The sequence below is a fragment of the Ammospiza nelsoni genome, chromosome 14 (genome assembly GCF_027579445.1).
Source record: "Ammospiza nelsoni isolate bAmmNel1 chromosome 14, bAmmNel1.pri, whole genome shotgun sequence".
NCBI classification, from domain to species: Eukaryota; Metazoa; Chordata; class Aves; order Passeriformes; family Passerellidae; genus Ammospiza; species Ammospiza nelsoni.
The window spans coordinates 1236455-1260228 of NC_080646.1; the positions used below are offsets into that span (position 1 = coordinate 1236455).

At 51.6% G+C, this 23774-nt stretch overlaps 1 protein-coding gene across 2 annotated transcripts in view; it reads left to right on the top strand.

The window, feature by feature from the left end:
- Nucleotides 1-23774, top strand: part of ITGA11 (integrin subunit alpha 11) — a 37264-nt gene extending 13490 nt beyond the window's left edge. The window contains exons 7-30 of one of the 2 annotated variants that reach the window (XR_009419443.1): nucleotides 433-581; nucleotides 1585-1729; nucleotides 2473-2638; nucleotides 3574-3644; nucleotides 4087-4231; nucleotides 5849-5997; nucleotides 6970-7110; nucleotides 7864-8067; nucleotides 8735-8865; nucleotides 9404-9570; nucleotides 11381-11517; nucleotides 12402-12512; nucleotides 12901-12986; nucleotides 13914-14115; nucleotides 16030-16128; nucleotides 17299-17375; nucleotides 18206-18295; nucleotides 19329-19419; nucleotides 19526-19639; nucleotides 20701-20787; nucleotides 21229-21339; nucleotides 21941-22119; nucleotides 22301-22414; nucleotides 22634-22693. Coding sequence is in view for 1 of the 2 variants with exons in the window: in XM_059482470.1 (XP_059338453.1) it covers nucleotides 433-581; nucleotides 1585-1729; nucleotides 2473-2638; nucleotides 3574-3644; nucleotides 4087-4231; nucleotides 5849-5997; nucleotides 6970-7110; nucleotides 7864-8067; nucleotides 8735-8865; nucleotides 9404-9570; nucleotides 11381-11517; nucleotides 12402-12512; nucleotides 12901-12986; nucleotides 13914-14115; nucleotides 16030-16128; nucleotides 17299-17375; nucleotides 18206-18295; nucleotides 19329-19419; nucleotides 19526-19639; nucleotides 20701-20787; nucleotides 21229-21339; nucleotides 21941-22036; nucleotides 22301-22414; nucleotides 22634-22705 (2955 nt within the window). In the remaining variant the exon portion in view is untranslated. Of the gene's footprint in view, nucleotides 1-432; nucleotides 582-1584; nucleotides 1730-2472; nucleotides 2639-3573; nucleotides 3645-4086; nucleotides 4232-5848; nucleotides 5998-6969; nucleotides 7111-7863; nucleotides 8068-8734; nucleotides 8866-9403; nucleotides 9571-11380; nucleotides 11518-12401; nucleotides 12513-12900; nucleotides 12987-13913; nucleotides 14116-16029; nucleotides 16129-17298; nucleotides 17376-18205; nucleotides 18296-19328; nucleotides 19420-19525; nucleotides 19640-20700; nucleotides 20788-21228; nucleotides 21340-21940; nucleotides 22120-22300; nucleotides 22415-22633 lie in introns of both variants that reach the window. The other variant, XM_059482470.1, reaches the window with a different exon arrangement.

Sequence of the window (23774 nt, forward strand, 5' to 3'; positions counted from 1 at the left end):
TGCTTCCAATAATGTGCCTAAGTGAGCTGTGGAGGGATCCCACATCCCAGTGGGAACAGGGAGGATGAAACCACATGGAAAGGAGCTCTCCATGCTCTTGCTCCGAGTAATCATGGGTTGATTTAGGCAGGAATTTAAGCTGGAACATCCCAGATTTTCCCAAAAACCCCAGTCCCATCTGGAGATGCTGTGGGTCCAAACTGGGATGGTTGGGCACATCTGGATATGACCAAAACTTGGGAGCAGAGCAGAGGGGAGAGCCATAAAATTGGGAATTAATGACGATCCCATGGGGGGAAAACTAGGCAATGGAATTTCAAAAAGAGTGTAGAGAATTTCACCCGTGGCCGGCGACTCCCGCGGTTGACGGCGCTCGCGGTGGACAGGACCTCGTCCTGTCGGCCTTTCTGGTGCCATTCCCGTCGTTCCCAGGTGGGAGTTGTGCAGTACGGAGAGGACGTGGTCCATGAGTTCCATCTGAACGACTACAGGTCCGTGCAGGACGTGGTGGCGGCCGCCAGCCACATTGAGCAGCGCGGCGGCACCGAGACCAGGACTGCCTACGGCATCGAGTTCGCTCGGTAAAACCCCTCACAGCCCTGCTCCCATCCCCAGGAAAACCTCCAAATCCCTGTTTTTCCCCTCCTTCCCTCTCCCTTTGTTTTCCTTGCTGCTCAAGAGTAGGGGAATCGCCAGGGTTTGTAGGAAAGTGTGGTTTGGGGGAAGCTTTGAGAGTGGGGCTTCCCAAAATTGCTCCATCCTTGTTTGCAGCTGGGGCTGGCTCTGGAATTGTGGCCTCTCCCTGGAAGACCCCAGGGGTGAGCTCCCAGCCCCCAAAATCAGCCCCAGGACCTGGAGTTCTCCTGGAAATCTCTGGAGAGACCCCAGAAACTCAGGACAGCTCCACCTCCTCCCTGTCCTTTATAAATCCCTATAAATCTCCCTACATTTAATAAACAACAAAAGGGACAAATCCTTACTCCTGCACTTGTATTCATGCTGGGAATCATGGAATTTTAGGCTGGAAAAGTGGTCGAAGATCAAGTCCAGCACTGCCAAGGCCACCACTGACCATGTCCCAAGTGCCACATCCATGTGGTTTGGAAATCCCTGCAGGAATGATGATTCCAGCACTGCCCTGGGCAGCTTGAGAAAGTTTTAGATGGATCCTGGCCAGATCCAAGCAAGGTCCTGAACAATTTGTGTCACTCAGAGTCCCCAGCCCTGCTCAGTGTCCTTTTTCCATAAATACGCTGGAATTTGGGATTGTGATTTGTCAAAACCGTGGGATTTTGGCAGGGGTGGATAATGGATGAAGAAATTTTCCCTCACAGGGAAAGGCCCCGTGGGCCAGGGCCAGTACTCCGCTGGCCAACTCAAGATCCATTCCCTCACCTGATTTTGCTGAATTACGGCTTCTTTCTTGCAAAAAGTGGAACCCACATCACAAAGCATTTCCCGGGGGTTCCTGCAGCTCCCCAAGGGGCAGCAGCCCCAGAGACCCCTCGGGTTGGGCTCGGTGGGGCGGCGGAGCCCCACGGAGCTGGCGGGGCTGAGCAGCCCAGGGCATCTCTTCACTTGCAGCTCGGAAGCGTTTCGGAAAGGTGGCCGGAAAGGGGCAAAGCGAGTAATGATTGTCATCACAGATGGAGAGTCCCACGACAGCCCAGACCTGGAGAAGGTGATCGAGGACAGCGAGAGGGACAACGTCACCAGATACGCGGTGGCGGTGAGTGATGAGACTTTTGGGTTCTGGAAATCCTGCAGAGCGTGGTGGTGCTCCAGCAATCCCAAAGCACCAGGACAGCCCATCCTCACTGTTCCTGGAGCATTCCAGGATCTCCTGTCCATCCCCACTTCTCCTGGAATATTCCAAGAGGTCCTTGTGTGCTCCAGCAGTCCCAAAGCACCAGGACAGCCCTTCTCTGTTGCTCCTGGAGCATTCCAAGAGCTCCTGTCCATCCCCACTGCTCCTGGAGCATTCCAAGACCTTCTTGTGTGCTCCAGCAATCCCAAAGCACCAGGACAGCCCATCTCTGCTGCTCCTGGAACATTCCAAGAGTTCCAAGTGCTGCTCTTGGGATGATCAGCTCAGGATTTGGCTGCTGGAGCTGGTGCCGGCACCAGGGACAGGCAGGACCCCAGATTCCATGAGGAATGTCCTGCCAGGAGGAATTGCAGCAGTTCCTCTGTTTGTGCCCACAAAGTGGTGTCAGATCCGAGGATGGGGCTTCTCCCACGTGGACAGCCCAAATGGTTTTGGGATGGTTTTATCCATCCTGGGAAAACAGCCCAGAGGAGTTGCTGAACCCCCATCCCTGGAGGTGACCAAAGCTGGACGGGGCTTGGAGCAGCCTGGGATAGAGGAAGGTGTCCCTGCCCACGGAATGGGATGAGCTGTAAGATCCCTCCCCACCCAAACCACCCGGGAATTCTAATTCCATGAAAGTCTTGCATTTTGTCCCCAACCAGGTCCTGGGTTATTACAACAGGAGAGGAATCAACCCCGAGGCCTTTCTGAACGAGATCAAGTTCATCGCCAGCGACCCCGATGACAAACACTTCTTCAACGTCACCGACGAGGCAGCCCTCAAGGACATTGTGGATGCCCTGGGAGAGAGGATCTTCAGCCTGGAAGGTGAGGGATGCTCCTCCCTGGCACCTCCCAGGGCTGGGAATGTGCTGCTGATCCCTTTTTCCCCCGAATTTCTATGTGGCTTCCGCAATATCTGAGCCCAAAATCCTGCTTGGAATATCTTCATATTTGAGGAAATGTCTTTATTTGGAGCTGTTCCTTCCCTCGGATATCAGAAGCAGAGATCCCCTTTCCAAAGGACACACCTCGTTCCAGCCAGAGGAATTCTGGTGGCTTTGATTTTTCCTTTTTATAGAAAACCTTGGAGATTTGGTATGGGGGGAATTTGGGCATCGGTGTCTCCCTCATCCATCAAATTCCAGGGTTGTAAACAGGAAAACCCACACGCAGGAGCTTCCCGGGGTGCCAGACATCAGGAGATTATGGGAATAATGTTGGGATTTCGGGCTTATTGGCTGAAATGAAATATCAGGAAATATTTCTGTCTTAAATGTCAGCTCTTGTGACAATTTTGTCGCCCTCCCAAACTAAATTTATCCAAATTTCAGAGGAAAAATGCAGCCTGGAATGAACAATTGGAACAGAAGATGGAGGGCCCACACTGGGAATGAAACATCTTGAATTTGGGGGATTTTGGCTCAAACCAGCTCACAAACTCCCCAAAGTTTCCCAGTTTCCTCTGTGCAGCCTGGTGCTTCCCTGTGGAAGTTGCCCTGGATGAGGAATTCCCCCAGTTGAAATTATGAAGCAAAAACCTCAAAATCCCCAGTTTTGGGCGATCTTGCATCTCTGCTGTACACCAGCAGAGCTCCCAGACCTCCTAAAAGCACAAGGTTGTGGAATTGGGGGGATTTAGGGAGAAATGGGATCATCAGGAGGATGTGGAGCTGCTGGAGCAATTCCAGAGGAGGCCACGGAGCTGTTCCAGGAAAGCAAAAATCTCCATTAAACACAAATTCCCTTTTTTTTTGTTTAAGGAACCAACAAGAACGAGATCTCCTTCGGACTGGAAATGTCCCAGACTGGATTTTCATCCCACGTTGTGGAAGTAAGAGAGGAAATGTGGGAATTTTATTTTGCTCCTGCCTTGTCCTGTTTATCACCCCCTGCTCCAGGTGGGAGATTGGGATTTGGGACAAATCATTAATTACAGAGTTGAATAATTAACGTGAGGATAAGGAAATGCTGCTGGGTTATCCCATGGGAAAGGGAGGTGTTGGGAGACCCGAGCATCCCTCGGGATCTGCAGCAGATCCTCCTGATGCCATGAACTCTTGGGAAGGACGTGCTGGGATGTCCATGGAAAAAACTCTTGGGAATTCCTGGGGAGAAAAAACACATTGGAAAAACAAGAATAGGGTGGAAGTGTCATTCCAGCGGTTTTAAAACCCTCCAGCATTCCAGGTGTTTTTGGCCTGTGTGGGATCAGAGGGATGGAATTGCCTCCACCTGGGAAGAAATCCCGTAAAACCGCTCCTGTATTCCCACAGGACGGGATCCTGCTGGGAGCAGTGGGAGCCTACGACTGGAACGGAGCCGTCCTGAAGGAGACCAGCAGCGGGAAGGTCATCCCTCTGCGGGAATCCTACCTGCAGGAATTCCCAGAGGAGCTGAAAAACCACGGGGCCTACTTAGGTGGGAAAGCTGAACGAGGCCGTGCCGCCACACGGGGGAAATTCGGGAATTTTATGCTTGAAAAAAGAGGAAGCACGGGGGGTATTCCTCATGGGAGAGCTGTGGGATGCAGCACAGGAGCATCCTCACCTGGGAAGAGCCCGGCTCCGACCCCAGAGCAGGGCACAAAATGGATTTGAATCCAGGAGCAGCCGAGCCGGCGGGTGATCCGCAGCTTTCCTTGGAGTGCTTTCAAAGCACCGATGGAATTTCATGCCTAGGCAGGAAATACCTGCTGGGTTAATCCGTTCCATGTGCAGCCACTGCAGCTCCGGAATAAAAATATCAGCCTGGGTTGTGAAATGCAGCCTCTCCTCGGAGATGGGGCTGTCCCGTGGCGGGGAGAGAGGTGGGATTCTGTGGGATCAGCACCTCCAGGCTCTTCCCTGGGAATGGGGACACGTGGATCATCCGTGGGGTGACAGCTGAGTGTCCCCGAGCTGGGATAGCCGTGGGTGTCCCATGGGAATCCCTGTGGGAGCTCAGCTGGGCTCTCTTTACCACTGCCTGGAGTGAGAATTCCAGGAATATTAAGGAATGCTGGTGTATCCTGCTGAGCCTGGGGAGCTCAGGGCTGAGGGTTGGTTTAGGAACATCCCTCCAGGAGGGACATTTTTAGGGACCCCATGTAAGGCTGGTGAGCAGGGAAAAGGGTCCAAAAGTCCCTGGAAATACTAAAAATTCAACTGGATGTGATACCAGGGAATGTGATTCAGCTTCATGATTGGCCTGACTTTGAGTTCCATAGAATCCCAGAATTCTGGAATGATTTGGGTTGGAAAGGAACTTAAAGCTCATCCCACTCCACCTTCCCCTATCCCAGGTTTCTCTGTGCCCCATTCAGCCTGGGATTGGAACGTTCCAGGGATGGGGCAGCCACAGCTTCTCTGGGCAGCCCGTTCCACTTCTAAGGATTTCATTGGAATTTAAACCTGAGCCTGAAGGTTCAGGAACCTGGAATTGGGGTTGAAAACCGGGATTTGGCAGCCCCAGCTTTATATTCCTACAAAATCCCGTCTGCAGCCATGGAAGTGCTGCAGCCCAGGAGGTGATCCCACTAGGAAAAAGGGATTGCTCAAGGTCACTGGCTTAGGCAGGGTTATTTCCATCAGGAGGAAAGGTTTTGATGGATTCATGGCTTTTCTTGGACTGGGAATGTTGACATCAAGCACCAGGAAAGCTTTCCCTGCCTGGTGCTCCCAAAGCAGCAGCAGCTGCAACTTCCCAACACTCAGCACCTCAGAGTGTCTGTCCAACTTGATTGAGCCATGAAATAAAACAGCCAGAAATCCAGGAATTGCAGGAATTGATTGATCTTCGATAAAAGAAGGATTTGCACAGGAAGGGGGAATCGGGCAGTGCCAAATCTCCTGGCACAGCCCCGGCCGTGGCAGCACCGGAGCGGGCGGCTCGGAGGCGCTGGGGTCCCTCTGAGTGATTTCATCTTTGCAAATATCCAGGTTTTTTAAGCTTCCCTTTTTGGGAAGTGGCCAGAGCTGTGTCAGCAGCTGGGGGCTAATGGAAAGCAGACCCTGGGTGCAGGCAGGGAATCCTCACTCCGTGTCCATCCCTTCCCAGGTTACACCGTCTCCTCCGTCGTCTCCACCAAGCGCGAGCGCATTTACGTGGCGGGAGCGCCGCGCTTCAACCACACGGGCAAGGTCATCCTGTTCACCATGCACAGCAACAGGAACCTCACCATCCACCAGGCCCTCAAGGGAGAGCAGGTAATTCCGGCTGGGAACGCTGTGCTGCTTTTCCCCCCTGGAAAAATCAACCCTCTCCCTTGGTTTTCCCAAGTTGGAACAGCTCGGCAGCGCCACACAGCCATGGATGTGCTGGTGTCCTGGTTTGGAAGGACAGGTGTCTGCTCAGGAGGGCAGGGGCCTCCCTTGAAATGGAAAATTTAAACTCCCTCTCTCCAAATTATTATAATTTTGAAATTAAGTGGCTCTCAGGCAAATATATGGGAATAGGAATAACAGATCTTTACTAGGGAAAATAAAAATACAAATGCAATAGTACAAAAAAGAAAACAAACCACTGACAGAGTGAGAGCAGGAGCTGACACGCTGTGTGTCAGGAGGTGTCCCAGCCCCATCCCATGGGGGCTCAGCCCTCCTGCAGTGCCAGCTGTGGCTCTGCTGCAGCAGGGATCCTGCACAAGGGGGGAGTTTTCCTCTGCAGCTCCAGGGCTGCTGCAGATGGGCCTGGGCTCCCTCTGGCAATGCAGGGAGCAGAAAGCTGCTCCTCTGGGAATGCAGTGCGCAAAGGCTCTCTCCAGTGTCCCAAAATTCAGATTCTATCCAGTTAGGAATGCTTGGCTCCTCCCCTGGGCGGAGCATCTCCCCGTGGGATGGTGGAATTTGATCAGCCATGCAGGGACACTCACTGGCCCATGAACAGAAGGTAATTAATAAGTAATGATCCATGAACAGAAGATAATTAATAATTAATGGCCCACGAACAGAAGAGATCTCCTGGAGGGAGGATTGGCTGTGGTAGAGATAAAGAAAACCGCCCAATTAAAATAGAGAACTGCCCCACCTCTGACAGATGTGATAGAACACACACTCCCATTTCCAACCCAAGACAGCCAGTTGTGGCAGCATCCACAGCGTGGCTGTGGCAGGGCTGGGATGTCCCTGTGGATCCAGGGGGATGGTGGCATCATTCCCACCCCGCCCTGTCTCCCCCAGATCGGCTCCTACTACGGCAGTGAGATCAATTCCCTGGACGTGAACGGCGACGGCGTCACCGACGTGCTGCTGGTGGGAGCGCCCATGTTCTTCAGCGAGGGCAGGGAGAGGGGCAAGGTCTACGTGTACACCCTGCGCGGGGTGAGTGGGACATCGTGGGGACATCACTGGGACATCTGGGCGACGTCATGGAGGCTGTGTACCCTGGTGGAGTCTCGAGGGAGGGGCAGAATGGGATCTTTGCCACATGGGAATGTGGATGTCCCTCTGGAGAAACCATCTCCAGCCACACGGCATCCTCCAAACCTGCTCCCCTCCAGGGAGAGCTCAGAGCCCCTTCCAGAGCCTAAAGGTGCTTCCCTGTGGAAGCTGCTTCCGTGGATGAGGAATTCCTGCAGTTGGAATTACATAGCAAATAAAACCCACCTGAAGCATGGAATCCTTACACCCAAAGCACTTTATTATTTATGTAATTATTATTATTATTGTTATCATTATAATTATAGTAATTTTTATTATTTATGAAATTTGTATTTATTATAGAATTTATTTTGAGTATGGAATGTTTATTATTATGGAATTTGTGTTTGTTATGGAACATATTATTAATATGGGATATTATTATAATTATTGTTATTGTTATTATTACTACTACTACTACTATTGAATTATTTATTTAGGGTGCAAAGCAGATGTGGGGCTGGCTTGGGGGTGCTCAGGGCTCCTCGTTCCCCAGGGATGTGCTCCAAAATCCCCATCCCTGGGCATGCTCCCCACTCCTTCCTTGGAGAATGACTCCCACATCCGCACACTGTTCATTTGAGGCTTTCTCCTCTTCCCAGCCTTGCTGCTGATGCTTTGGGAATTGTCTTCCTTCCTTTTTTTCCCTGGCAGAACCTCTTTGTTCCCAGCGGAGCCCTGGTGGACCTCCAGAGTTACCAGAATTCCCGTTTTGGCTCCTGCATCGCCGCCGTTCCCGACCTCAACCAGGACTCCTACAACGACCTGGTGGTCGGGGCTCCTCTGGAGGACGAGCACCAAGGAGCCATTTACGTTTTCCTGGGATTCCAGGAGACCATCCTGAAGAAGTACAAGCAGGTGGGGCTTCCCCGTGCTTGGTTCTCCTCATCTTTTGTGGGAAAAATATAATTTGTCCCTGTTTTAAGGACAAATCCACACCTGGGATTTATTTGTTAATTATTACGGCCAGATATTCCCCTTTTTTGAGGCATCCAAGACAAAACGTTGGAATTCAAGCATTGGAACAGCGCTGGTGGAGTCCCCACCCCTGCTGGCATTTAAGATGTGTGGATTTGGCACTTGGGGACATTATGTGGTGGCCTTGGCAGTGCCAGGGGGTGGTTGGACTCCACAGTCTTGGATGGCTTTTCCAACCTGAATTATTCCATGGAATAGTGGGGAAAGAGGCTTGAAATTAGAGGCAATGTTTAGCAATCATTGCAAGGGATTGCTATAGATTAATTATTTAATTATATTTTTTAATTTTTTTTTATTACATTTTTGATAAATGTTAAATATGCTGGGTAAATCCAGTTGGAACCTTGGATGGTGTCTCCAAAGAGAAATTGCTCTCGAAGCAAATGCTTTCTCTTTTCCAAAGAGAAATTCCCTGGAAAGCCATGTTTAGCATGTTCTCTTGGAACGGGGGATTTTCAGCGGCGAGGCGGAGTCAGCCTGGCAAAGCCTTGGCAGGCAGGGATGCTCCTGCTGGAATCCAGCCTGGATTGCTCCCATTCCTTTCCAGCGGATCGCGGCCGCTGACCTCGCCCCGGGCCTGATGTATTTTGGATGCAGCATCCACGGGCAGCTGGATCTGAACGAGGACGGGCTCGTGGACCTGGCCGTGGGCTCGCTGGGGAACGCCGTGGTGCTCTGGTGAGCCAGGGATCCTTGGTGCCCTCTCCCGATTTCCTCTGCCCAAATCATGCCAAAATTTTTCCAGGAAAAACTGGTCTCACAACAATCTGAGCCGTCTTTCTTGAATAACCAGCCCCTGTCCAACGGGGCTGTGGGATCTCAATACCCACAGGCCCTAAAAAGATGCCAGAATTGGCTCTCCATTGAGTTTCATCCATGGTTCTCCATTGAGTTTCATCCATGGTTCTCCAGAAGTTCCAAATTAATTTTTGGGGATTTGCCCAGGCTCCTTCTAGTCTGGTTTAATTAGAACAATATTTTCAAATATTAATTAATTAATTTTTGGAGGGTCCCTTGAAGCTGTTGGGATGGAGGGTGGCTGTGCCCACCCGAGATGCGTCACCCTGGGCTCTGCTTGGAGAGCGCCTTCCGTCTTCCCAACGTTCTGCGAAAAGGAGGGAAAAGGAGCCAAAAAGGCAAACCTGGAGCTGTGGGAGACTCCAGGATGTCCCATCCCGAGCCAGAGCCCATCCCGTGTCCTCTCCCCACCCCGCAGGTCCCGCAGCGTGGTGCAGATCAACTCCAGCCTCCGCTTCGAGCCCCCCAAGATCAACATCTTCACCAAGGACTGCAGGCGCAACGGGAAGGAGGCCACCTGCATGAGGGCCTTCGTCTGCTTCACTGCCCTCTTCCTCTCCGCTCACTTCCAGACTGCCAGCGTGGGTAAGGACCCCAATTCCTGCCTTGCTCAGGTCCCCAGCCCCATGGAAAACCCAACTTTTGGGATGGAAATGGGATGGTGTTCACAGGGGTTCTTGGATGAGGGAAGAGACGAGGATCCGACTCCATGTTTCAGAAGGCTGATTTATTATTTTATGATATATATTATATGAAAACTATACTAAAAGAATAGAAGAAAGTATTTCATCAGAAGGCTGGCTAAGAATAGAAAAAGAAAGAATAATAACAAAGGCTTGTGACTGACTGAGATAGTCCAGACAGCTGAACTGTGATTGGCCATTAATTAGAAACCACCACAAGAGACCAATCCCAGATGCACCTGTTGCATTCCACAGCAGCAGATAACCATTGTTTACATTTTGTTCCTGAGGCCTCCCAGCTTCTCAGGAGGAAAAATTCTATGGAAAGGATTTTTCATAAAATGTGTCTGTGACAGGAAACCATCCAGGACCTTGGAGGAGCTCACGTGTCCTTCTGCCACTTTGGTGTCACTCACATTTGTCCCTGTCCCGGCCGAGTCTCCGGGTTCTGGTGGTTGTTCTGCCAAAGAAACCCCCCCAGGATAAACCCCACCTATCTCTCACCTGTTCCCTGGGCTGAGCTCTCCTGGGATTTGCCTTTCCATGCTCTGGGTGACGGGAATGTCCCTGCAGCGGAACAGGAGAGGATGTGCCTGGCCCGCGTTGCGCAGGGCTCATCCTTCCCTCCCGCTGCAGCAGCAGGCCACATCTGCCGGCCAGATGTGCATTTTCCACAACATCCCAGGGAATCTGGAGCTGGCCAGCCCTCCGTTAAACCCTTGGATGGAGCCGTGACCCCGAGTGATCCCCGGCGGATTCCCGGGAGTCAGCGGAGCAGGGAGGCGATAGCGGCTCGGCCCCTGTGAGCCAGCAGCAAACACCATCCAAGGAAAATCAGGATCAAAGCCAAGGAAAAACTCCCATTGCCCAGAGCAAGGGTTTTGTTTTGTGCTGTCAAATCCAGTGTTTTTCTCCCTGCTGCTTGTCCCTGTGGGATAAAATCTGAGTGGGATTTCCTTATTTATTTGATTTTACCTTTATTTCCCCTGGAAATAAAGAGTCAGCCCCTCTGCTCTGGAGCCAGGCTGGGAGAGCTGAGGGTGTCCAGCCAGGAACAGAGAATCCAGAGAAACCTCAGAGTCCCTTCCAGGGCCTAAAGGAGCTCCAGGAGAGCTGGAGAGGGACAAAGGATGGAGGGACAGGACACAGGGAATGGATTTAAGCTGAAAGAGAGACAGATGGCATATTGGGAAGGAATTGTTCCCTGTGAGGGTGGGGAGGGGCTGTGATGGAATGGAATTCCCAGAGAAGCTGTGGTTGCCCCTGGATGGGTCCAAAGCCAGGCTGGACAGGGCTAGGAGCACCCTGGAACAGTGGAAGGCGTCCCTGCCGTGGCAGGGGTTGCAGTGAGATGAGATTTAAGGTCCTTTCCCAAACCATTCTGAGATTCTGTGGTCCTCTGAAATCCCTGCTGGGTTGGGAATCTCCACTTGCTTTCCAACAGCAATGCAGGAACCAAAGAACCTCCATAAATCATCCAGGTGAGGGGTGAGCTCCAATTCCTCCAGAGGAGCACAGGAACACTTGAGAGGCAAACAACTCCACGTCTGCACTGATTTTACCCATGGCCTTGCAATAATTCATTCCCAAAACCCCTCACTTGTAGATGGGAAGCTTTTCTGAACTGCCTGGGATTTCCCTCGGCAGGGAATGGACCTTGGGGCCACTCTTTGCCCAGGGTGTGTGGCCCCATGGCTGAGCTGTCCTTGCAGGGCTCAGGTACAACACGACCATCGACGAGCGCCGCTACTCGCCCCGGGCACACCTGGACGACGGCAGGGCGGCACCGCGGGCGCTGGTGCTGCCCGCCGGGCAGGAGCTCTGCCACACCCTGCCCTTCCACGTCCTGGTGAGTGTGCAGCAGGAGATGTTCTTCTCTCCAGCATCCCGAGCCTCATCCCGCGGGATTCATCCTGCTGGATTCCTCCCCGCCGGTTTGATGTGGTCAGGGACGGAGCTGCCAGCGCGTGGCAGCTGCTGGGTCCCCGAGCAGTGACATCAGCCTCCACGTGCTCCGTTCCACCAGCCGTGTCCTCGGGGAGGGCGTGTGCTCCTCATCCCAGGGTCAGGCTGCTTTTCCTGCTCCAAAATCAGGAATACCGGTTGTTTTTCCATCGGGAATGGAGTGTCCCTGTGCCAGCCCCGGGTGGTGTCCCCCTGTGTCCCAGCATGGTCCCACCCCGGGGTGCAGAGCTGGTGCATCCCTCGCTCGCAGGGAACAGCTGATGCACAAACCTGGCCAAACCCAAACATTCCCAGGGAATGAGGAGAATCTCGTGGAAGCCAGGAAGGCCTGAGCTGCCAGACTGGCCCAGCCCCAAGCCCCGGCTGAACTGCCGTGAACTTTTGGGAAATTGGAGGCTGGAAATGGAGCTGGAGCTCGTGATTTAGCCCTAAAGAACATCTCTCTTCAGAGCATCTCTCTGCACCCCAGGGCAGGCATGACAGGAGCTCCTAGGGGCTTCCAGAGGGCAGGGCTAGGTGGGATATTGGGAAGGAATTCCTGGCTGGGATGAAATTCCCAGAGGAGCTGTGGCTGCTGGATCCCTGGAAGCATTCAAGGCCAGGGTGGATGGGGCTGGGAGCAACCTTGGAAATGGGATCTGGTTTCTGTTACATCCCAGCCGTGAGCTGGGGCTGCAGGACAGGTGTGTGACTTTTGGGGACACTCTGATGGGTGCCCCAGCCCAGGCAGCCCTGGGAGCTCCTCTCAGTGCTCTCCCTGTGCCCCAGGACTCGGCGGATTATGTGAAGCCAGTGACGTTCTCCATCGACTACGAGCTGGAGCACCCCGAGCACGGCCCCATGCTGGACGATGGGTGGCCCACCTCCCTCAGGGTCTCTGTAGGTAGCAGCTGACACCTCCTTGGTGACACCTTCCCAGTTTCACCTTCCCAGTTCCACCTCCCAAAGTGTCACGTCCATGATGTCACCTCCCAAAGTGTCACCTCCCTGGTGCTACCTCCCAAAGTTCTACCTCCCAAACTGCCACCTCCCAACTGCGTCATCCCAAATGCTGCCTCCCAGATGCCACCTCCCAACTGCCACACCCCAAAGTGTCACCTCCCCAAGTGTCACCTCCCAAAGTTCTACCTCTGAGGTGCCACATCCCAGGTGTCATCTCCTAAATGCCACATCCCCAGTGCCACCTCCGAGGTGCCACCTCCCAAGGCACCAGGGCAGATTTATCCCTGGCAGAATTGTCACCGAGCTGCTCCCGTTGTCCCCTCAGGTCCCCTTCTGGAATGGCTGCAACGAGGACGAGCACTGTGTCCCCGACCTGGTGCTGGATGCCAGGAGTGACATTCCCAGTGCCATGTGAGTAGGTGACCCAGAGCATCCTCCAGGAGTGTCACCAACTGGGGGAGGCTCCAAAAATCCAGCCCCAGTCTGTGTTCTGTAAATTCTGACGTCACTGGTCCTTCATCCAGCATCACCACAAGGTTCATCCAAGCCCTCCATGAGGTGCTCCTTGGCACTTCTGAGCCTCTCCCTGCTCCCTGCCTGTGGTTTTTCGGGGAATCCACAAACCAGCGAATATTTGGTGCTATGGTGATGAGTTCCAGGGATATAAATCAGGAAATACCAGGGAATAACTGCAAGGCTGGCATTACCCACCTGGCAATTACGGGCTTGACTCATGGAAATAATTCCACACTGCAGCTCCGTGGTTACAGAGCTATTAAAGGTTGCATCCACAGGAGGCCCCAGAGCTGCTCCAAGGGCTGGAGCCCCTCTGGAGCCAGGCTGGGAGAGCTGGGAATGTTCACCTGGAGACGGGAGGGATTCGGGGAAAGCTCAGAGCCCCTTCCAGGGCCTGAAGGGGCTCCAGGAGAGCTGGAGAGAGACTGGGACAAGGGATGGAGGGACAGGACACAGGGAATGGCTTTAGGTGAAAGAGGGATCAATGGGATTTTGGGAAGGAATGGTTCCCTATGAGGGTGGGGAGGGGCTGGGATGGAATTCCCAGAGAAGCTGTGGATCCCTGGAAGTGTCCAAGGCCAGGTTGAACAGTGGAGCTTGGAGCCACCTTTGCTATTGGCGTGGGATCTGTTTTTTTCCCCTACGTCCCAGCTGTCCCAAGCACTCCTAATAATATTTGAGAATGCCTCACACCATCGGCCAAAAATCCCCAAATTGTGCATGATGGGAAGAATCCCTAATTCCTCTTTCAGCACAGCAGGACAGAGGGGGAGAGCAGGGATCTCCATGGCGGTAAAATCCCGGGAATGCCGCGTTTTGCAGGGAATTCTGCCGGAGGGCGCTGCGCAGGGCGGACTGCTCGGCCTTCAGCCTCTCCTTTGACGCCTCCGTCTTCGTCATCGAGAGCAGCAGGAGGAGGGTGGTCGTGGAAGCCACACTGGAAAACCGCGGGGAGAACGCCTACAGCACCGTCCTCAACATCTCCTTCTCCAGGAACCTCCAGTTGGCCAGCCTCATCCCCAGGGTGAGCTCCCGGGGCAGATCCAGGCTTTTCCAGAGGGGCTGCTAATCCCGGCCGCAGGAGAAAGCTGCTGCCCAAAGCAGAGCCCAAATCTGTCTCCATTCCTCATAAATCAGAGCTGTTTATGGGCTCTGTTTCTAAGCACTTCCAGCTCTTTATTTTGGAAATACGAAAAGGTTTTGAGTTTTAAGAGACTGGGCGAAGGTCAAACACAGAGGAAATTATTTCCCTCTATTTTTCTCCTGCTGTTTAAAAATACTCCCTGCACATGGCCAAGTTCCCGTCAGGAACGAGTTTTTGCAGCTGAGAAATAACTCCTGGAAGTGGGAGCTGATCATGGAAATGTGGCCACAGCTCAGCACCGAGCCGGGCGATGCCACCTCTCCATGGCTTTCCCTGGATGGTCCCAGAGTGCCCCAAAAATGTCACTGCCCCACTCACTCGATCTTGGTGCGACTCCTCCCTGCTCCCAGTGAGGTTTGAGAATGTGCTGATGCTGCTGAGCCTTCCCTCACCTCCCCATGACTTCATCCCCGCCCGCAGATCCCATCTCCTTTGTTTTTCTCCGAGCCGTGCCAAAGGAAAATTGTGGGGCTTGCTGCCCACAAAATAAGAAAAATGCATTTTTTGGAGATTATTCCAAATGAAGTGAGGGGAGCAGGGAAAATCCCTGGGACGGTGGGGAACAGAAAGCACCGGGCAGCAGTGGTGGTAGGGAATATTTGCAGGTGGTCATGGAGGAGTCATGGATAACAGGCTCCTGGATGTCCCTCTTTATCAAGGGGGCACAGGGGGGATGGATATCTGTGTCTTATAAATAAAAAGTGGCTGTGGCCCCAAAAGATCCACAATTTCAGCAGAAGAGTGTGAGGAAGCTCCAGGGTGTTTCTGGTGGCTGGTGCTGGGATATTCCAGCTCCTGGGTAGGAATTTTCCAGTGGCAGCAGCTCAAAGTGACCCCTTGTGGGATAAAAGCTGGAATAGCTCATCCTCTCATGGTGAGGATGGACACCACATCCCATGGCTGGAGAGGTGGAAGGTGTTCCAGCAGCAGGAATGTCAGTGTTGAGGTGAGGGAATTCCATCTTGGCTGGTGGCCATGCAGGATAAAAGCTCATGTTGTCTCTCAGTGCTTCCCAACGACTCCTCATCACAGAAAAATCAGGAATACCAGGAATAATCAGGTTCATTCATTCACCGCAGTTAAATTCATTCACTGCTGTAATTAAATTCATAAAGAGGATTTAAATCAGGAAACTGGGAGTTGCTTCCTAGAGATGGTCCTTTCCAGGAACATCAACAAATGCATGGGAAGAATTCCCAGCTGCAGCAAGCAGGGTGGTTTGGATGACTGGCTGGTTGCTTGCATGGTCCTTTGGTTGGGTTCAGGTTGGTGGTTGGTTGGTGGTTGTATCCTTCCTTCATTCATTAGTTTGTTGACCAGTGGTTGATTGGGTTTTGGTTGTGTTTTGGTCATTGGTTGGTTGGTCATTGGTTGGCTGGTGTTTTGTTGGGTTTTGGTCATTCATTGGTTGGGTTTTGGTCATTGGTTGGTTGGTTGGTTGGTTGGTTATTTGTTGATTGGTTGGTCATTGGTTCTTGTCATCGGTTGATTGGGTTTTGGTTGGTGGTTATCAATTGGTTGGTCATTGGTTGGTTGGATTTTCGTTGGTTGGTCATTGGTTGATTGTCCATTGGTTGGCCTTTGGTTGGCCACTGGTTGGCCATTATTTTGTTGGCCTTTGGCTGGCCATTATTTGGTAGGCCATTGGCATGCCATTGTTGCCCATTGGTTGGTTGTTTCCCCAAAGCCGAGGCCTGTTTTGAACCCCTCTGGTGTTCCCAGTTTCCCAAAGAGCCGGGGCTCATTCCCAGTGTCCCAGACACTCCATGGACAGGACTTTGTGTCCCGTTTCAGGACGACAGCGACATCAACATCGACTGTGCCAGTGACGACAGACACCCCACCAGGAGGGTGTGCAACGTCAGCTACCCCTTCTTCCGAGCCAAGGCCAAGGTAGGACATTCCCAACTTCCCACTCTGCTGTCACATGGACCTTCTGCCCCCAGGGTCACATCTGGGCAGCCCTGAGCAGGATTTTGAAGATAAACTTTTGGTTTCTTCCCTTTTGGAGTTTGAAAGGCATCTTAGGGAAGCTGGGATGGTTGGGATCCTACCATGGTGCTCAGGAGAGCCCCAGAATCCAATCCAGCTCCTCCAGGTGACAGAATTTGCCTCAAATCCTTTGGGAAAATTTAATGTTGGCTTCAAACCACAGATGGGAACTTTCCTGAGCTGATTCCCTGCAGGATGAGGCTCCTTCCCCACCTGATATGTTTTCCTTGTCCTGAGGTGCCTCTGGATCCTGCTCAGAGCCAGTCCAAGCCCCCCTGGGTGGTGGCATCCTCCAAACTTGTGTTCCCAGTATTTGGGATGAGCCCAGATCCAGTTCATCATTTTTATAAGCCATAAACCCTTGGGAAACATCAAATTCAGGGTTCAGTTGGGAAAAACAATAGTGAGGAGGAGATCCACTCAGGATCCGCATGGAATCCCACCTGCCACCCGTGGGAAAAGGGACCAACACAAGCAGGATCTGGAGATAAAATCTCCCCGGCTCCTGTATCCGTCTGAAACCTTTCCTGGATTATGATGGATGAGCCTCAGGCAGCAGGCTCGGCTTTAAAGCTCCCAAAAATCCCGGTGGGATGCCTGTGGCTGCAGGAGGAGCTGGCTGCCCATGACCTACGGGGTCGGGAATGCGTCCGTGGGCCATCAGGTAGTGCCGCTCCTGCCAAAACAAAGACAGGCTGGAAATGGAATTTTGGCTGCGGAGCCGCGGGAGCTTTAATATTCCAGTCAGCTGTGCCGGCCCAGACGGTTTGAGGTCACTGCAGATGTGACATTTATCACATTTATCCCGTTTTATTGGTGTTGGCTCTTTCCAGCTGCCTCCCCTTCCCGCCGATCCCGGGCCTCTGGAGGGATCTGCTTCCAAAGGGAGCTGCTTGTTGCTCCCATCACAGGGGCTGAGAGAATTCCTGCAATCCTGCTCTGCTCGGTTCTGGTGGGATTGGGAATTGTGTCTCCTGCAGGGTCCCGCACCAGCCCCGCTCAGCACTCGGGATTTTATTCCCTGGGATGTTTTTCCCGATGTTTTTCCCGGTGTTTTCCCCTTCTCCGCAGGTCGCTTTCCGCCTGGATTTTGAATTCAGCAAGTCCGTCTTCCTGCAGAGCATGGAGGTCTACATGGTTGCCAGCAGGTCTGGGGATGCTTTCTCCCTCTGGAATCATGGAATCATGGAATGGTTTGGGCTTGAACAAAAGCCCACCCAGTCCCACCCCTTCCCTGATCCCAGGGTGTCCAACCTTGGACAATTCCAGGAAGCTTCTCTGGGCACCCTAGGATGCAGCTGGCTTTCCTTGGGATTCTTTCCTCCAGAGCCAGAGCTTTTCCATGGAATAACCCCATGGAGACCCAGTTGCTGTGGGTTACCCTGTGCTCCCAAACCTGGCTATTTTTGTTTATCTTGGAATTTACATCCATGATTTTTCTGTGCCTGTGGAAGTTGCCGGGCTCTGCTGGATCTCCAGCCACTGCTGCTTTCTTATCCATGCTCCCACCACAAATATTTCCCAGGAAAAATATCTCCTAATAATTTTACAAAGTTCTCCTTACTACTCGCTCCTCCACAGGTAAAGATTTCCCACAAGGAAATGTGTGAAATCCTGCAAAAAAAGGGAAAATCCTATGAGGAAAGGGAAAATCCTACAAAGAAAGGGAAAATCCTACAAAGAAAGGGAAAAATTAAATCAACTTAATATTTTTAAAATTATTAATAAATAATTGACTTAATGAACTAAATTATTAATATTAATTAATTTCTTTTTTAAAGTTTCACCAATTATTAGAGCAGAGGAGGATTCCTCTGCACCACTTTAAGCTGCTGGGTGTGACACCTCCCTCCAAATCATTTAAAAATGATAAAAATCTCAGAAGAAAATTCTGCTTTGACCAAAATCAGCCTTCAAAAAAGACATTCCCAGGGGGATTTGGCTCCTGCCTGACCCCCTGGCCCTGCTGCTGTTGCAGTGACAGCGAGGAGAAGGAGAGCACCAAGGAGGACAACGTTGCCCACCTCAACTTCCAGCTCAAGTACGAGGCCGACCTGCTCTTCACCAGGTGAGGGGTTTGGGATGGGATTTGGCTCCTGGGAGGTCATGGATTGGGAAATCCCCTTGGGAAAACCAGCTGGGAGCAGTCTTCAAACCCAGGTTTAATTTGGGAGTTTATTGAAAAAACAGGAGCCATAAAGTCAGGGAGAGCTTTTTATAAAATTGGCGAGCCACGGAGAGCTGGACTCTGCCTATGTTTAAAGGCATAAATTTTATTGAAGAGGTGTGAGGGTGAGCTTTTATGGGGAAAAAAAAGGGAATTCTTGGAGGTAATGATGGCCATAACAGGTGTTCCCAGTGTCTGGGCCAGTGGCCATCCCACAAAACCATCAGAGGGAAGCTCAGCTGTGGGATGAGCATGGAATCACTGGGAATTCAAGTCTGGGACAGCCAGGGATGAAGGCAGAGATAATTTAGGAAGCTGCTGATGGGAAAATCAGGGATCCCAAAGCACATTCCCTGGCGCTGCTTGCTGGAATTTTTCGGGGATTTTTCAGCCCTTCAGTCATTTTATATTTTTTACTCAGATGCCTCGAATAAAATTCCTTTAATATTTAGGATTTATGGGGAGCGAGGGAATTCTCCAGTTTGGAATGAAGAGAAAACCTGGAGGGAAAGTAGAGCACAGAAAATATCAAATTTGGGAATGTTAGAGTGGAAAAGAAGGGAGAGAATTTTAAAGAATGTGGGGATTTGGGGCCATCACAGGTGCTCTTGAAGTGTTTCCCACAGGATATTCCTGGCTCTTTTCCCACCTCTCCAGCTGCAAAGCAGGGATTGATTTACCTCCTGTGACATCCAAACCTCAGCCAGGGCCTGGGATGGCTCTGCTTTATTAAAAGGCAGGAAAATCCTGCAAAGAAAGGGAAAATTCTACAATAAAAGGGGAAATCCTGCAAAGAAAAGGGAAAATCCTATAAAGAAAGGGAAGACTCTGCAATAAAAGAGGAAATCCTGCAAAGAAAAGGGGAAAGTCCTGTAGAGAAAGGGGAAAGTCCTGTAGAGAAAGGGGAAATCCTACAAACCTCTTTGTCCCACAGGACATCAAGCCTGGACTATTTTGAGATCAGATCCAACAATTCCCTGGATGCATCCAACCCCATCGGGCCCCCCTTCCACTGCGCCTTCACGGTGAGCAGGAACCGGATCCCTGAGTTCTCCTGGATTTGGGATCTGCCCTGGGAGCAGGGATCCCCATTCTCCGATCCCAACACATCCCTGTGCTCTTCCCTGGCAGCTGCAGAACCTGGGATTCTTCCCGGTGCAAGGGGTGACCCTCAAGATCACCGTGCCCGTGGCCACCCGGGCGGGCAACCGGCTCCTGCTGCCCACGGAGTTCCGGGCAGACCAGGTAGGACGGGATTGAGGTTTAGGGTGGGATTCCAGCCCGGTTTAGGGTGGGATTCTAGATCATTTTAGGATGGGATTCTAGACCATTTTAGGATGGGATTCCAGCATAGTTTAGGATGGGATTCCAGCCCAGCTTAGGGTGGGATTCCAGCCTGGTTTGGGATGGGATTCCAGCCCAGTTTAGGATGGGATTCTAGCCCATTTTACAATGGGATTCTAGACCATTTTAGGATGGCACTCTGTCCCAGTTTAGGATGGGATTCCAGCCTGGTTTTGGATGGGATTCCAGCCTGGTTTAGGATGAGATTGCAGCATGGTTTAGGGTGGGATTCTGTCCTGGTTTATGACGGGATTCTAGTGTGTTTTAGGATGGGATTCCAGCCCAGTTTAGGATGGGATTCTAGCCCATTTTTGGATGGCATTCTGTCCCAGTTTAGGATGGGATTCCAGCATGGTTTAGGATGGAATTCTAGCCCAGTTTAGGAGTGGATTCTAGGCCATTTTAGGATGTCATTCTGTCCCAGTTTAGGATGGGATTCCATCCCCATTTAGGGTGGGATTCTGTCCTGGTTTAGGATGGGATTCTAGTGTGTTTTAGGATGGGATTCTAGCCCATTTTCAGATGGCATTCTGTCCCAGTTTATGATGAGATTCAAGCCTGGCTTAGGATGGAATTCCAGCCCAGTTTAGGATGGAATTCAAGCCCAATTTAGGATGGGATTCTAGCCCAGTTTAGGATGGCATTCAAGTCCAGTTTAGGATGGGATCCCAGCCTGGTTTAGGATACGATTCTCTCCAAGTTTTGGATGGGATTCCAGCCTGGTTTAAGATGGGATTCTGTCCCAATTTAAGATAGGATTCTAGGGCAGTTTAGGATGGGATCCCAGCCCAGTTTAGGACGGGATCCCAGTCCTCCAGCCACATCCCACAGCGAGCCAAACTCAATCCCAGCTCCAGCACATCCTGGGGCGTGCTGGGGATCCCTGATTCGGGATGGGGGCACAGAGAAGCCACCGCCATGATCCCGTGTCCATGCTGTAATTCCATCGGCTTCTCCCACAGGAAAACACGACCTGCAGCATCTGGGGGAACACCACTGACTACCGCAGAACCCCGGCGGAGGAGGACCTGTCCCGCACCCCACACCTGGTACTCACCTGCACAGGGCCAACCCTGGCTCCAGGATATCCCAAAACAAGGAAAAACCTGGAATAGGGATGGCCCATGGACATAGGAGGGGCACGCTGGAATTTTTAGGAGATTTTTAAGCCCTTTGGTCAGTTTATTTTTATTTTTCCTCTCAGCCACTGCAACTTAAGCCCCATTAATACTCAGGGTTTATGGGAAGTGAGGGAATTCTCCAGCTCACAAAGATCAGGATCATTTTTTTCCAAGGGAAAACTTGGAGGGAAAGAGCATCACAAAACCCAGCAAAATTGGGAAGTTTGGGGTGAAAAAGGGGGAGAAAATTTAAAGAAGGGGGGGATTTAGCCACAGAGGAGGATGGACACGGGGGGATGAATCCCAGGGATGAATCCCAGTGGGATTTTCCCTCCTTGTCCAGCTGTGATCCTGCATTTCCCTTTGCAGAACCACAGCAACTCCGACGTGGTTTCCATCGACTGCGAGGTGAAATTGGCCCCCAACGAGGAGCTGAACCTGCACCTGCGTGGGAATCTGTGGATGAAGTCTCTGAAAGCAGTGAGTGCTCACCAGAAAATGTGGATTTCAGGGAGAAATCCCCCAAAGGAACCCTCGCACCCCAAAAATCTGGGATTTTCCCCTCCCCAGGAAGCCCAGGAATGTATGGGGTGGTTGTTGCTCCCAAGGCCGATTATCCTATTGGATTGTGCATCCATAGTGCCGCATTTTGGATTATTTAATTCCATAATGTATTAATTAATGCAAATTTAAGTAATCTAAAACCTCTTTTTTTGCTGTTGTTCTGCCCCACTTCCTGCCTGCCCTGCATCCTCCTCTCCCAGGGATGCAAAGAGAATCCCTATGGATATAAAGCCGAGGGGATGGGATGGATCCCGTTGGGAATGGGGGCTCCTTTTCCACATGGAATGCTCATCCCAGCCCATGGGGATGGGATGGGATGGATCCTGTTGGGAATGGGGGCTCCTTTTCCATGTGGGATGCTCACCCCAGCCCATGGGGATGGGATGGATCCTGTTGGGAACTGGGGCTCCTTTTCCACATGCAATGCTCACCCCAGCCCATGGGGATGGGATGGATCCTGTTGGGAACTGGGGCTCCTTTTCCACATGCAATGCTCACCCCAGCCCTCTCCGTGCAGCTGAAGTTCAAGGCACTGAAGCTCACCACGATCGCCGCGCTCCAGCGACGCTTCCGGAGCCCCTTCGTTTTCCGGGAGGAGGATCCCAGCCGCCAGGTCAGCCCTGGGATGGGGGCACCCAGAATTTCGGGATGCTGCCACACCCTGCCCTGATCCCCTTGGGATGGAGAGGGACCCAGGTCTGGAAAAACTCGGTGCAGTTGAGGCCAAGCTCTGATACTGGAATCTCCAAATTCCACAGGGAAAACTGAGCCAAATCCTTGGTGGAGCCATTCCCAAAGGAAGGGCTGCTCAGCATTCCCGTTATCCCCTTTCCCCTGCCATTCCTGCCTGGAATCTGCAGTGTTTTCTCTCCTCCAGATCACCTTTGAGATCTCCAAGCCCGAGGAATCGCAGATTCCCATCTGGATCATCCTTGGGAGCACCTTCGGAGGTCTCCTGCTCCTGGCCCTGCTGGTCCTGGCGCTCTGGAAGGTGAGCAGCTTTTGGGGGATTTTTGGAGATTCCCACGCATGGAGAAACCCTCTGGATCCATGTCCAGCACCCTAACAACTCCTAAACACCACCAAGAATCCTCAAAACCCCCTCCAAAACCCCTTTCCCGTATATAAATGACATCCAGGACCAACTTCCAGCTGCTATCCCGTTGAAATCTCCTGGGATAACAGCGGGATTTTGTTTCTCTTCCCTCAGCTCGGGTTCTTCAAGAGTGGGAGCCGCCGGCGCGCGGCCGAGCGGGAGCAGAATTCCCACGGGATGGAGTGACTCTGCCGGGGCCAGGAGCCCCCTCCCAGCTCCGGAGACTCCCAAGACCCCGAGGGATTTGGGGGCTGAGCTTGGCTTTGCAAGCAGGATGAGAGAACAGCACTTAAAAGCCATAAAAAACCCCTCAAACCAACTGAAAATTCCCCAGAAAACTCGTCGGATGTGATTTCGACTGGGATTCCATAAAAAAAAAAAAACCTCAAACCAATGGAAAATGCCCCAAAAATCACCTCAGAAGTGCTTCTAACTGGGGTTCCATTAAAAACACCACAAACCAACCAAAAAGGTCCCAAAAAACATCCTCAGAAGTGCTTTCAACTGGGATTCCATAAAAAAAAGCCTCAAATCAACCAAAAATTCCCAAAAAATCTCCTCGGAAGTGCTTCCAACTGGGATTTCACCAAGGTGGCAGCAGTGGGGACGAGGGGACACCGACGTGAGGGGTCCCTGATGTGGAGCTGGAAAACTCCTTAAAATAAAAATATTATCCCAAAAAATCCCCCATGGATTGCTCCTTCCCGTGGCGGAGCTGTCGCAGATCCCGGGCTCTGCTGGCCACAGCTCTCAAACTGCCTTCGTTAACAGGAGTAATTAAGCAGAGGCGTTAATTAGTCTGAATGCACTGAATGAAATTCTTGTGATTTCAAGCACCTTAAATGCCAAATCTCCCGTGTCCAGCTGTACATAATTCTTCTAAAAACAGGAAGGAAAGGAGGGGGGGAAATATTAAAAATCCCGCCCAAAAAAAAACCAAAAAAAGCAAACCACAAACTTAGAAATAATTTTGAAAAAATTTAAAATCATGTAAAGCATTAATTAAAAAGCAGTTTGATGAGTTTTGTCCCAGCAGAGCAGTTAGGGGAGCCCACGTGTATCATACCTGTACATAGCTGGTGCCATGGAAATCATGGAATTTTAAGGGCAGGAATGCCCTTGGCATAGCAGAATTATTTATGCTAATATTAATTTTATGGAGAAGAGGGAAGAGGATTTTTCTGGATGCAGGGTGAGTTTCGGGACATAGTGTTCCTGGTATTTTTTAAGGATTAAAAATATGGTATTTTAAAAA